At 46.7% G+C, this 15,000-nt stretch overlaps 1 protein-coding gene across 1 annotated transcript in view; it reads right to left on the bottom strand.

Annotated features, from left to right (window-relative positions):
- The window catches only part of LOC130389080 (protein kinase C-binding protein NELL2-like), a 31,746-nt gene that overhangs the window by 9,845 nt on the left and 6,901 nt on the right, over positions 1-15,000 (bottom strand). Inside the window, exon 3 of the mRNA XM_056598744.1 lies at positions 7,612-7,737. Coding sequence (XP_056454719.1) covers positions 7,612-7,737 — 126 coding nt within the window. The remainder of the gene's footprint in view (positions 1-7,611; positions 7,738-15,000) is intronic.

Below are 15,000 nucleotides of genomic sequence, written 5' to 3'. Positions count from 1 at the left end.
CCCTGGGTCCCTGCCACTTAGGCAGCAGTGACGTCCAGTTACACTTGGCCCATGCCAATATATAATTCATGATCCCCCGGATTCAGCGTGAGTTGAGTGTTTTCCATGGTTATGTCATTTGCATTTTTATTCACATCCAGTGTGTTTCAGTGGTAGACGTGGACTTTTCTGTGGCTTGTATGTGTGTGTTTGTGTGTGCGTGTGTGTGATATAGGTCTACTGTAGTCACCTCAGCTGCAAACAGATAACTAATCTAGGATACGTCATATGCGGCCGTCCCCAGTATTCAGTTCCCTCCTCCCCATCCACACCCACCTCCTCGCCAACTCGCGAACCCACATCACCCCTCAGCAGCTACAACCTCAGTTCAAAAGCATCTGCTCTCCGACGGCGACTTAGTCTGATATTTATATATTCCGCGAGACAAGGATGAGCTCATCGCGTGCTCGGGGAGAGGCTTCTGAAGCTTGTACCAGTCAGCATCCCTGGCTCCGTCAGCCTCCGTCAGCCTCCGTCAGCACGAATGACCCTAGGGTGGCTGGGGGAAGCAAGACGCTCAAACCTGAACCTTAAGCATCGCACTCCTGCCGTCACTTTAGTAAGTAAGATAATTAAATATGTATTATTATTTTTAATTATTTAAGCCGTTTCAGACGGTAACTGTGATTAAGGGTGTTAAAACAGAGTTGAATTTTGTTCATTAATGTTAATATTATATTTTAATATTTTCGTAATTATTGTTTTTTGGGCCATGGTTCAAGCTTCTGCATTTAGCCTGGGGTGAACCAGGTGGACGGGGTGTGACAGAACGGCCGGAGAGGAAGGGACTGGGAGGAGACTTCTGAAACCATAGTGTATGTAATTGCTACTCAGCTACAGTGCTTAATAAAATTTGCAAAAGAGAGGCAAGTTTGTTGAGATTCAATTTCAACCGAACAAAATTCTTGTTCTGCACGACTAGCGAGATGCACAGACCTAATTCATTAATCAATTTCTCCTGAAATTGCATTTATCTCGATTTTGCCCGAACTAAATGACTAATCCCCAATTGGGATTGCATTATAACTTGGTGGAAAAAGCATACGTGAACATATTTTATTTGTGTTTTAATTCAGCCGCTTATCGCAAGGAACAGCCTGTGTGACTCCAGTTCATGCAGAGCAGTATCTTAATTAGATTTCAGTTAACCAACAAACACAAAGAACGACTTCTATTTGAAACACTGGGTACATTTAATAAATACACGAACACAGCCTTTCACTCACTAATAGCTGATGGAACCACCCAACCATAAGGCACTGACACATTCTTTGTGATATTTTCCCTTGTCACGACATACAGAGTGACGCACACGCCGCTCACTTAATGTCATGGTAGAACGAGAGGCTGCATTAGCTGTTAGCTAGCTCCTGAGCTAGTTCCTTTTCTTTTCTAGCGAGATGGAGACGGATACAAATGCCTCGTTTCCACCGAGGGGAGAGCAGAGCGGTTGGGGTAGGGCGGCTCGGAACGGGACAGAATGTGACACAGTAAACAAAGAACAACAATGGAGGATGTCCAGCAGTTCCTGAACTTTTGCGCAACATTTTCTTCAATAAACTAAGCTTTCGCCGTTGTCCAGAAATATACTTTGCGAGTACTGTGTTTGTTTGTCCTTATCCCCCTGTCGCACGGAAATGACAATTCTGTCGACCAATCAACGGATGGCAGTGTGTAGCTTCACCTTTTCCTACCTTCACCTCGTTCGTTGCAAAAAAGACCACCAGGACACCGTTTGACCCAATCCTTTCAATCCTGTCAGACCCTTTCGACTGACAGACTCCACTTTGTTCCGAACCCCAGTGCTCCACCCCTGCCAGGCCGCTCCAGCCCAGCTCTGTCCCCCCGTCACCCCCAAAGCCCTCACCCCCTGGACCCCATCCCTTCCCCAGCGCTGCTGTCATCCCTCCCTGCTGCCTCAGTGCCTTAGGGGCATAAGTCTGGTTATCACAGGATTAGAACAAGCACACACACACACACACACACACACACACACACACACACACACACACACACACACACACACACACACACACACACACACACACACACACACACACACCCAAACAAAGGTATACACAAACATACACTCACACACCCACACAAAATAGTCTCTGAAACCACACACACACACACAGACACACACCTCAGGACGGCCTTCTTTAATAGCATTCAAAGGGAGAGCGCAGTCAATCCGCTACCTTTCATGGATTAGTGGCTAATCTCACAGAGTGAGGAGCAGCTCAGGGCACTTTGGAGGGAGGAGGAGGAGGAGGAGAAGAAGAAGAAGAGATGGAGGAGGAGAAAAGGACAAGGGCCTGACCTTCAAGATGAAGGGTAAAATGATATTTAAAGACTGGAGCAACAGGGGAGGGAAACATGGACACGTTGCTCTTTTGTCCGTTATTTTCAAAGGGTTAGTGAAGTGGAAGTGTTAAAATCTAAAGTCAGGCGTTATTCATTTAGAAGAAGCAGACTTAGGAGGCAAAAAGGTCCAGATAGGGGAAACAAGCCAGTCACCTACCCCACCCACCGTGGGTGGTCTCGATGTAAGACCCTCCGCCCAGCACAAAAAACGGAATGAGCAATCTACCCAAGAGATGCTTTGCTAAGCCCAACTCGACGTAGAAAAATGAACCCACCATGAAATGGGTCCACTACAAAGAGTGTGATGCTGTAGTCGCTTCATTGCAATATACACAAAGAGATATGGCCATCGATACTGTGTACATTGATTCTGCTGAGCTGGCACGTTATTAATTGCCGCAATCCATTGGAGATAATAAATGTCCTCATACATCACATTCCCATGGACTATCAATCGTTGGGAAGGAGGCTGCTTTAATGTTTCCCTACACAGTTTTAATGATTTTCTTGCCCTAAGACCCCAGACGAATTCGGTATTCTCTGTGGCTTCCTCTCCAGCAGAAGCAGATGTTTCATTGATATTTATAAGGAATGGAAGCTTGATCTTAGCATGGCAACTCGCTACAGAGAGCTAGCCTAGCACCACAGATGTTTCATTGGTATTTACAAGAAATGTAGGCTTTTGGCTAGCTTAGCATAGCAACTAGCTACAGAGGGCTAGTACCACAGATGTTACATTGGTATTTACAAGGAATGGAAGCTTGTGGCTAGCCTAGCATAGCAACCAGCTTAAGGAAGCTAGAACCGTACATTTTTCATTGGTTTTAACAAGGAATGGAATCTCGTGGCTAGCACCATGTCGGTCGTCTCTTGTTCATTGTCACCAAACCAAATTATGGCTGCCCTCTTGTCTTGTCTTTTCCTTCATGCGAGAACCATGCAAACGTTATTGCTCGGGATCTAATTCGGCCAACGACTCACCTTCCCCTAATATTGGCGGAAGAGGTTGAAATGAGCCCCCCCCCCCCAGCCCCGGCCCTGATTGTGTTCTGAGCTGTGGGCCGACCCGAGGGTCCGGCATGTTGGAGCGCTCAGGGTCTGATAGCACCAATAACTCAGCAGGGAGATTACGACAGTAATTTGACCGGAGCAGAAGAAAAGCCATTACATCACGGCGGCGTGCGAGCCTCAGTTTAATCACAGGAATTGACTTTTATAAAAAGGCGCGCCGGTGAAGTGGCGCCCAATTCCTGCGCTCCGACTTCCCAGGTCTTTTTTTTCTTTATGGGGGATCTACGTAAAGAGTGGTGACACAATTTAATCCACCGGGGGTTTGCGGGGGGATTAATCTTGATTGTAAATCTGGCCAAGTAGCCGGCGCAAAGACAACCGCGGCAAGGCGAACGAGGGGGGGGCGACGACCGAGCGACCTGTCTGGTGTGGCGGATCGGACACTGTACTGAACCAGGCTGATGTACATTATCTCTGGTACACACTGTACTGAACCACGCTGATGTACATTATCTCTGGTACACACTGTACTGAACCAGGCTGATGTACATTATCTCTGGTACACACTGTACTGAACCACGCTGATGTACATTATCTCTGGTACACACAGTACTGGACCACGCTGATGTACATAGTCTCTGGTACACACTGTAGTGAACCACGCTGATATACACTGTCTCTGGGGCAGAAATACATGGGTTTTGGTACACACCAAGGTACCAAGTTATTTTGCCCCCATTTAATTACATATCTGAGAACTTTTTTTATCATTTCCACTTTATTAACTGCTAGAAATATCGTTTTTTGGTTTATTTTATGTTTTATTTTATTAAATTTAGATTGTAAAACTCAATTAAATCGAAAAAAAACAATTAGAGAGTATGATAGAGATTATTTTATGGGGGCATTTAAAAGCCCTGTCATCACCCATTATAGGGCAGTTTTTTTTGAGCCCTTGTTCATTTCTGTTCCTGGTAAACACATAACACCATATATATAGTACTGTGTCTTTAACGCAAACATCAGATACAGTGTCCTCAACACACGCATACACCATCTGTGCTACACACATACAGTGTCTTCAACAAACATACTGTATCTTTAATAAACACACTGTGTCTTTAACGCACACTTTGTGAATGTAGCAGGTGTCTCTCTAGAGTCGCTCTCTTATTCTGCGCTCTTGTCCGGTGGTGCAGAGGAAGAGAACATCACCGTCGTCATCGTCATTCACAGCATAGACTACAGCACCTGTAGTGTTTACCCTTATCTCCGTGGGGGGGGGGAGGGGGGGGTCGGCGGAGAGAGCATCCGGCTCCAGACAGAGCCTCCGCAGAGCGGCGTTGGCTCCCTGCGCATCACTGGACGACAAATACGTGTCACGCCGGCCAGGACAGAGCTGCTGTCGGAGCCGTCTCTGGCGCTGATGTGTTTTCGTATGTGTGTGTGTGTGTGTGTGTAAGTATGTGTTTGTGTGTGTATGTGTGCGTGTGTGCGCGTGTGTGTGTGTGTGCGTGCGTGTGTGTGTGTGTGTGTTTTTTTGTGTGTGTGTGTGTGTGCGTGCGTGCGTGCGTGCGTGCGTGCGTGCGTGCGTGCGCGTGTGTGCGTACGTGCGTGCGTGCGTGCGTGCGTGCGTGCGTGTGTGTGTGTGTGGCTCTGAGGGTGAAGAGGACATCTGAGCAGTTTGTCTACCAGTTGTGGAACTTGTGGAAGACAAAAGACCACATCCGACCCTTCATTTAAACAGGCCCTCAAAACCCACCTTTTCAAGATCGCTTCAACACATAACCTCCTTTAACTATTCCTAGTCTTCTATACCTATTTCAGGTTTTTAGCTACTTATTTTTATCCTATTTTATATACGTTATTGTTAAATGTTTTCATTCCGTTTTCACTCTATTAAGCGACTTGGATTACCGGTATTATGAAAAGCGCTATATAAGCTGAATGTATTACTATAAAGAGAGCCAGGGCCTAGCAGCAGCTTTGTTTTGCCCACATCCTTGTTGAAAGTGAAGGAGGAAGAGGATGGGGGGTGTAGGAGGAAGAGCGGTGGAGGGGGATGTGTTTGAGGATACACAATTGTCTTCTTGCTTTTTGTTTTGGGGATAACTCTCCGGGAGATAATTGTAACTGCCAAGACGCACACACACAAACACACATCCCACATACAACCATGATTCATTGAAACACATACACACGCACGCACACACACACAACACACACACACACACACGCACGCACACACACACAGACACACACACACACACACACACACACACACACACACACACACGCACGCACGCACGCACACACACACACAGACACAAGCACACACCCACATAAGCACACAAGCTCACAAAAACACACTCATATAAACCCACATAAACACACACACAAACCCACACAAACCCATACACACACATAAAGACAAGGACACTCCCACAGACACACACACACACACACACACACGCACACTTTGACAATCACAATCAACCACACACACACACACACCCCACAGCTCCCTGCCTCCCCAGCAGAGCACCGCCACTGGGTTTACATTAGCGCAAATTGCTTTTTTAATTACAGATGCAGAGGAAATGTAACGTGTGGCCGGGCCTCCTCAGAGACTCTGCACCTGGGGACTCACTTAGCCCCGCGGTTCACTCACGGCAAACAACAACCACTAGCCCTGACCGGCCCGCCTGGTTGACGGATCGCACAGGACCATGACGGATCAGCATGCGACTCTGTGTGTGCGTGTGTGTGTGTGTGTGTGCGTGTCTGTGTGCGTGTGTGTGCATGTGTGTGCATGGAGCCACACTTGTGGATACACATGGATGTATCGGAGTGTGTCTGAGTTGTGTTTACAATCGTTTTTCAACAAGACTTTTCACATTTGTCAGGACCGTTTGCCTCAGTTCAAGCGGGGACAGAGCCATCTGTGTGTGTGCGTGTCTGTGTGTTTGTGTGTGTCTGTGTGTGCAGGTGGCTACGAATAAATGTTTGAAAGGTTTTTTCTGGGGGTCTTGGTAAATTCATTAGGGGCATGCTGACTTCTAAATTGTATTGTTGAAGTCTTCTTTGTATTTGGCCTTAGGCCAAATCCTTGTCAGCAGTTGATGATGCAATGCTCAAACTGTGTTTGTGTGCATTTCCTCAAGAGTAAGGGCGTGTGTGCGTGCGTGCGTGCGTGCGTGCGTGCGTGTGTGTGCGTGTGTGTGTGTGTGTGTGTGTGTGCTCTATACGTGTGCCTGTGCATGTGAAAGTGTGCATGTGCATTTCTGCATGTGTATGTAAAGACTGTAAAATATGTAAAATATCTGTGCACGTCTATGTGTACATGTACATGTGTATGTTCGGTTGCACGTGTGTACGCGTGTGGATGAACAACTCACGAAACAGAGAGAACGTGTGTGTCTCTATATGCGTTTGTATGCATGCCTCCCTCTGCATCTCTGTGTGTTTAGCTCAATCTCTGGCACGGGGAATGACCACACAAACCAACGGGTGCATATCAAAGTCATACACTTGTCTCTGCGCATACTAAACGTCCCTCCGCTCACATTCAGGGGCGGACGGGGCCGTGAGTGGCTCCCACGGGCCTCGTCCCAGCCAGCGAAGCCACCGCCTTGAGAGGGGAGCGGGGGCCCACAGCCAGGGTGCATGCTGGGATTTGGATGTGAAGTAACAGTGATAAGTATCTATCAGCGTTGTATACTCACATTGCACCCCCACCGCCGAACTCTCGCTGACAGCCCTAGTGTGAGTCACCTCACCCCCCTTTCCGTCTGCATATCTTTATATTTTATTACTTTAATGGCTGCCTTATTGGTATTGAGTGGTCAATGCCAGTTGATATTTCCCTTAGTATGAATTCAAATAGAAGTAGTTGTAACCATAACTTAAGTTACACGTTTATGTAACAAGTTTATTCCACCATGTGAACGAGTGTTTCTGCCTATATGACAGTGTGTGAACAATTCCTAAACGAACTCCTCGCAGCATCTCCTTCAGCGAGGTCTAAAAACAGAAACCTGTTTCAACTCCATGACATGTATATAACTCTTCCACCACCACCACCTGACCCTGCAGCTCCCTGGAGGGGAGGGGAGGGGAGGGACGGTGCAGTGCGGGGGTGGGCGGGGGAGGTGGGGGGGAGGTGTTGAGGTGGGGTGAGGTGTGGTCACTCACCTGTACAGGAGTAGTCATCGATCCTGATGTAGCCCGTGTGGCAGATGCACATGAAGGAGCCGGCTGTGTTCACACACATGGTGTTCTCCCGGCAGTAGTGTTTCCCCTGGGCGCACTCGTCGATATCTGGACAGAAGGCAGAAGCGCAGAGAAAGGGGGAATGAAGGGTCTCTCACATTAGGCATGGCGCCTGCCGAAGCCACTCCGACAGCGAGTCGGTTTCGACTAGAGAGCGGGTGATGGATTTGGCGGTGGGCACCGACCACAAAAACTGTTTAAAAAACAGTTTGGATTTAATTGAATGTAGGTTTATAGGCATTAGCGTGCACTGCGCATACAAAACAGGTATCGCTTTTATGTATAGGTTCACGTTCGGTGACGTAATGGCAGTTCGGCACACATTACTGGTTCGGATAGTTGTTCTCATCCAGTGTTTTTACAGTTCACATCAGTTACGCATACAGTGTACACCTGACCCACTACATAACATAACACTGCATATCAAACACAACCTGGCTGTTTGAATCACTCTGTTTTTATGCACTGTTTAAGCACTCCCTCAGGTAACTATTGACTTGTATAGTATTCTCAATGTATATTATTTCCCTGCATATATATTTTTTGCCTTTTGTACTTTTGCACATTTATACTTGTTTTTAACTCTTATTCTATTTATTACATGGTGTTTGCAATTTCCTGCGGGAACCTTTCAGAGGGATTAATTCATTTCCTATCTATCTATACATCTATATACATCCCGGTGGATTTTTTAAAGGATACAAATAAAAGAGACAGCCCATGTCTATACTGTAATTACTTAAATGGCCATGCAATTGGCAAAGTGGGAATTGACCTACAGACCTCTGAAACAGCCTTGGCACGACTACTTGTCTCCCGTGGCTGGTTCCCAATCATCATAATGACTCTTGTACTGCATGTGACAGTGTTAAAACCATTGTCCATTTCTTCATTAAGTGGAGGTTTGCACCCAGAAGGAGCAAATAGGATGTTTAAGTTTGATATTATCTATGCTTGTACCACAATATTGGTATATACGTTGGTCAATAATGTTTTTGTATAATAATATGCTTTTTAATAACGGAACACCACTTATGTCACCGAATCGCTACAAACCCATCATTAAAAAAAAACGCCCGATAGCAGCTATTGACCAGGTCGACACTCTAAAGAAAGTAACTAATATCTCCTTCTTGGTAACTCCGGCATAAGCAGAAGCTCCCGTATTGGGAAATAATGTTAGAGGGGTTTGTTGTTGCATCTGAGGCAAGCTGAGGGTGCTTACCCCCTGCTGAAGAACATTATTTTCGCTGTGGTTTATTCCATAGTAAAATTACTATTTGGCACGTTGAGGGTCCGTACGTAGGATCCAGGATGTTTCTCTGACCGAATCGGTATCCATTCCTCTTTCCGTCATCTGCCTTATCGTCTCTCCTTATCTATCAACTGTTGAACAGTCTGTTGAGGAGTTACACGTCAAAGGGATGAATGTGAAAGTTACACTTTCTATTCCCTTTTTGACCATTACATTTACCACACGAAGATGACATACTGTATGCATCTACAAACATATATAGAGGGCAATTTGAGTCCATTACATTTACATTAAGGGCATTTAGCAGATGCTTTTATCCAACGCAGAATCAACGATGCAAGCAGACAGCCTTACAGTTAAGGTAAGGTGTAACACCTCGACCCTCAGCCGGGAGGAGGCGTGGGTCGAACTAGCAACCTTTCGGTAACAAGTCAACCCGCTCTACCTCCGAGCTCGAGCTAAGCTGACCCCCATCATACCAGTTGATGTTATTAATTGCTGCATTAGAAGTCCACCACTCAAGCCTCAGCACCATTATTTCCTGTCATACGGCTTTTCAGTCTGTCAACACAGGTTGATTAGGGCTTTCTACTGGCAATTCATTAAAATGAATAGCTTTTTCATAAAAATAAAAAAAGATTGTTACTTTGTAGTCATTTTATGAGACCCTTTTATCCAAAGCTAGTCAAGGGTGAATTCATGAACACTTTTGGTAATCCCGTACCCTTTAATAATGCTAAATTAAATACAGATTCTCCATTAGTAATATAATAAATGCGTTCAATTATGTGTTCATTTCCATCACTGAAGAAGAAGTGGACCTTTATTCGCCAGCACATTAGCAGTCAAACCAACTCACCCCTAAACAAAACACATGACAAACCTTCAGAAGGCAGGGCCCTGAAAAACAACAACTCACAACAATATGATGCAATGCAGTGCAATTCAACGGACAAAAAAAACATGATGGGTTTTACCTAACAAAGACAAGCTAATCTTGTGCGTGCTCCAGGTTGTTTTCCCAATTGATAACTCGGCCATGAAACCCACACACAGCTCTTTGAAAGAGAGGCTTCTCACTCGGCCCTGACAGCCTGAATTCATTCTCTCTCGCTCAGCCTAACCGGCGAGCAGCAGCAGCGATGCTCACACCAAGGTGTCGGATGCGTTCGAGCCGAGAAAAATAAATATGTAATTTAAATTTAAATACATTTGCATTGGCATCAGATATCATGTCCTTGTGTAACTATAAACCCCCCATCCCCTATGTTACACACTCCCCCCAGCCCACCCACACACACACGCGCGCGTCCATGCTTAAACTACAAGGGCAACATTTGCGTATCTTCCACCTGCTCTGACATTCACTTGCACTCGTTCTCCAACCCCCCCCCTGCCAACGATCTCTCCCTCCATTCAATCTCCAGCAGCCGCCAGTCAACAGCGGTCAATGGAAAGCAATCGTCCTCTGCTACGCGGCTAAATGAATGGAAGCTAATTCCCGCGCGAGGACAGAGGAGAGTGGAGACAGACAGGCAGATGGACAGAGAGACAGAAAGTGGATTTAGCCAGAGCGACGGCTGGATGGGGCGGGGGGGGGCAGTTCTCGAGACAGCCAGTGTGGAGGAGTGAAGATTAGAATGAGGTAGATAAAGCAGAGGACAGAGGTAAAGTTTAAACATTAGCTTAGCAGCTAGTTAGCGAGAGAGTGCCACCAAGTAGAGAGAGGGAGAGACATTTCGCTCATCTTTTTCACTCCAAAGCCAATTGCCGGGTTAACCTTGAGCACCGAGCTTATGTGCCCCTGTCTCCCATTTTGAGGCCCCTGATTGGTCGACAGTGACGGCGGTTATGATTTACTGCCTATTAACTGCGTTGCCTCATCCATCTGGGTGCTGGCTGACACCGGTTAGCGCTGCTAAAACAACCGGTACGAGGTGAGATGATGAGGGGGAGCCGTGTGACAAGCAAAGGGGGGGCTAGTGGTGACTCATCTCCATCGCTATTAACAGATTGGACTGTCATGTGCACGCATATGCCACTGCAAGAGAGAAGGAGTGGGCAGATACAAGGGCCTTTTTATTGCTGGGTAAACACACCGGTGTGAAAGCATATCTTTCGCTATGTTGGGGTGTGTGTGTGTGTGTGTGTGTGCGTGTGTGTGTATGTGTGTGTGTGTGTGTGTGTGTGTGTGTGTGTGTGTGTGTGTGTGTGTGTGTGTGTGTGTGTGTGTGTGTGTGTGTCTGTGTGTGTGTGTGTGTGTGTGTGTGTGTGTGTGTGTGTGTGTGTGTGTGTGTGTGTGTGTGTGCTCCTCCAAATAGGAGCTACACAAACCGACAGCATCACCTGCACTCAGAAATTAAAGCTTTTGCATTGGATAGGAAGCCTTTACCTTATCATAATGCGTTCTGTGCCAGAGATGCGTACATAAGTACATAAGATGTGTATAGTTTTAACATGAAAACGATCAGGTTTTAAAAGGTATGTTGGTCAATGACAGCAAATCAATAAATCTAATTGATTAAATAAGAAAACAGGTCACGTTTATGGGTTAAGTGGGTTTGAAGGCCTGAAGGGAAGGGTGGGATATTTTCATTTGGACACTTTCAAAATCTGACTTACTCTGGCTGGTGTCTCCAAATTGCCTTCTCTACCTTTAACATGAAGACAATCATGTTTTAGCCAGACAGGAAGGGTCTGGGGAAAGACGCTCAGTATGTAAATGGCCACAGGGTTTGGGGAAGAGACCAATTTTTGAAAATACAATTCCCTATCGAGTACAGAAAGGCCTGGTCAGGCCTTTCTGTACTCGATAGGGAATTGTATTTTCAAAATTTGGTTTGAGTTTACAGAAACTTGTGTTTTTCGTGTACATTAGCTCGTGTTTTTTTATCACACATTCAAGAACGAAAACATATGGAGAGACTTTTGCCATTTACTTTCCGGACTTCATATTTGAAAAAACTTGACTTTTGAGGTCCCGCAACACTGGTGCCAACACTTAAAACTCACATAGCACCTAACCGCTGAATAAAAGAAAAACACACAAAAAAAGAAAAAAGTAGCCGAAGCTGGAAGTGGCGACTCTTTTCAAAGTCAATTTTGTGTTTCCCTTTGAAATTCTAAGTGAGCTGAACAGACTCACAGTTCAGGGCGTCTCAAAGAGCTACCGAAGCAGACCGTCAGCCCCCTGCCAGTCAGACTGCAGACTTTAGTCCCCGGCAGCCTGGGCTGAACCTGTCCGACCGCCCAGATACCGCGCGCACTTACCGCACGCTGCAATTTCTGGTCGCAACCGAGACACTCCAATCTTCCGCGGTGCGCATCACCGCCTCGCTGGTACGCGATTACAGACACCGGGGCCGACTCTGAATACCGCCAAACAGATGTGATGGTCGCACTTAAACTCTTACAGGCGGATATCTGTAATCGCGGTCGGGGCGCTTGGTGCGGCGTTTTCGCCGACATTTCACACACCAGCTGCAGTGCGTGCTGATTGGCCCTCGAGCAATTGCACGAACGAGAGCAGGGGGGGCTCCCTAGGTCTCCCGATTCCCCCCACCGTATCACCATCCGATCCCTCCATTCTCTCTCCCGTAGAGAGAGAGGGAAGGATGCTGCTGTTCTGCCGCTCTGCATACCGACCGCCTGGGAGCAGACGGATAAGAGCACCAATACATGGACTAATGTATAGATTTGTATATATTAATCAGGGGAGGTTGCAAATACGGGTAAGATGGCCGACAACAGGTGAGGTAAACTGATGATGCTCACAGTCAGGTGACCGCGGAAAGAGGAATGGAGGAGGCGGAGTCGGATGTTGAGGTTAACCGCGTTGTGGTGTATTTGCAGAATCGTTTTCATTATTTGATGTGGTTTCGGATTTGGACACACGCGTAGAATTCTGACGGGCAAGGATCTGTAGTGAGGTCGGGATCTCATGTGATCTGAGAGGGTTTGGGGGAAGAGCCATGGGCGTGATTTATCAACTTCAACCCGCGGTTAGGTTTGCGTTCAGCTGTGTGGACGTCAAAGTTAGAATTAAAGAGCCAACCGTGAGATTGACGCCGGCCACAGTGCGACTCAAGAGGGGAGCCTTTCAACAGCCTCCCTGGATTTGGGCAAATTTCCGATGCCTCCCAAAGGCTCACTCCTTCACTTCCTCCCACATTTACGGGAGGGGGATAACTCACACCAATGGTCGGACATAGGCGGGTTTTCTTCATCCCCGGATCTTCCCTGATCGGACATGATCGCCTGATCCAGGTATGGTCTTAATGATATATGTGTCTCCACTATCATGACATGTTTGATATACGTCCAGGTCTGCAGTGTCCGTCGGCTGTTTACCTCCTGTTGAAGGCTTTAGTCTAACGCCTGTGGTCTAGCTGTAGGCTACTGTGAGCCGAAAGCCTTACCCCCTACCTGCTCCTTGAAGACATCTATCTCAAATCAATAACAACAGAATGAACGATAAGTCGTTCCAGATAAAGGGCATCTGCTTGAGGTGGAATGAATAGATAAATAAATGATTCAATCAATCAGATCATACCCAATATCACCCTCTCAGTCGTTTCCTCATTTTAATCTGTCTGGTCTCTGTGTCTCTCTAGCTAGCCTCTAACTCAGAGGTTGTCTTCTGTTTCTGTCAGCTCCCCCCCCCCCCCCCCCCCCCCCCCCCCCCCGGAGCTCCTGTTGGGAACAGCGGCCTCAGGACTCAGATGATGAGCAGTAAACTGCCAGAGGGATGAGGCCCTGCCAAAACAACACAGCCGGAGCAGCCAGGAGCCCGGTGGCCAGACGGCCACCAGGGAGACAGAGGGACAAAGGGACGGAGGGACAGAGAGACAGAGAGACAGACAGAGGGACAAAGGGACGGAGAGACAGAGAGACAGACAGAGAGAGCGAAAGAGAAACAGATAGAGAGACAGAGAGATAGGCCGAGAGAGAGAACGAGAGACAGAGGGATAAAGGGACGGAGAGACAGACAGAGAGAGAGAATGAGAGACGGATAGAGAGACCGAGAGACAGACCGAGAGAGAGAACGAGGGACAAAGGGACAGAGAGATAGAGCGAAAGTTTCAGAGAGAAAATGAGAGACAGAGAGAGAACGAGAGACAGAGAACGAGAGACAGAGGGACGAAGGGACAGAGAGATAGAGCGAAAGTCTGAGAGAGAAAACGAGAGACAGAGAGAGAGAGAGAACGAGAGACAGAGAGAACGAGAGAAGGACCGAGAGAGGCCCTGAGAGAGAAAGAGAGTCCGAGAAACAGAGAAAAAATAAAGAACGAGAGAGGCCGAGACAGAGAGCTGTCTTCCCGATACTCGTGCGTGAGCACTCGTCGTGCTCAAGGGGAGTTGTATGATTGAATGTTTTGCAGATCCCTATGTAATATTTATTACTAAATTTTGGCATCAGACCAGACATTCACCAAGGAAATATTTTAAGGATTGATGATTTCTCACGGTTTTGGGCGACAAATTGTTGGTTTGGCTCCAGGGTTGTAATCATAGATAGCTTATTTGATAAACTGCTGCCAATGATGAAAAATAAATTACCATGGTTTATTTTCTAACAATAATTATTTTTTCAAGGTTTTTAAAAAGCGGTCTTTCCTTCGGCGAGCCATGAGGATTATTTTAAACACCTTTCAACTATGTTAAAATCCCTCAATCCAAAACCTTCAGAAAAATCAAAGGTTTCCCGAAGGCATGTCCTGGAAAAAAAAAGAAGAGAAGAAATCGCCACAGCCAATTACATTGACCGAGTGGAAAGATTGCCACTAGCATGTGACGAGAGCGAAAATGTGCAACACCAGACTCTCGCGCCCCGCTATCAATCACCGCAAACACTTAGAAACATTAGCCACCTGGCACAAAACCGTAAATAAACCAATAGCAAAACAGCTTTGATGGAAGATGTGTGTTACAAACATGTACACGTATGTTTGTCTGTGTGTGTGTGTGTGTGTGTGTGTGTGTGTGTGTGTGTGTGTGTGTGTGTGTGTGTTTGTGTGCGTGCATGGAAGAAGTGGGTTACAAACGTGTATACGTGT

The sequence above is a fragment of the Gadus chalcogrammus genome, chromosome 9 (genome assembly GCF_026213295.1).
Source record: "Gadus chalcogrammus isolate NIFS_2021 chromosome 9, NIFS_Gcha_1.0, whole genome shotgun sequence".
Lineage (NCBI taxonomy): Eukaryota > Metazoa > Chordata > Actinopteri > Gadiformes > Gadidae > Gadus > Gadus chalcogrammus.
Note: the sequence above shows the minus strand (reverse complement) of the source record. Positions and strands in the feature narration are given on the sequence as shown.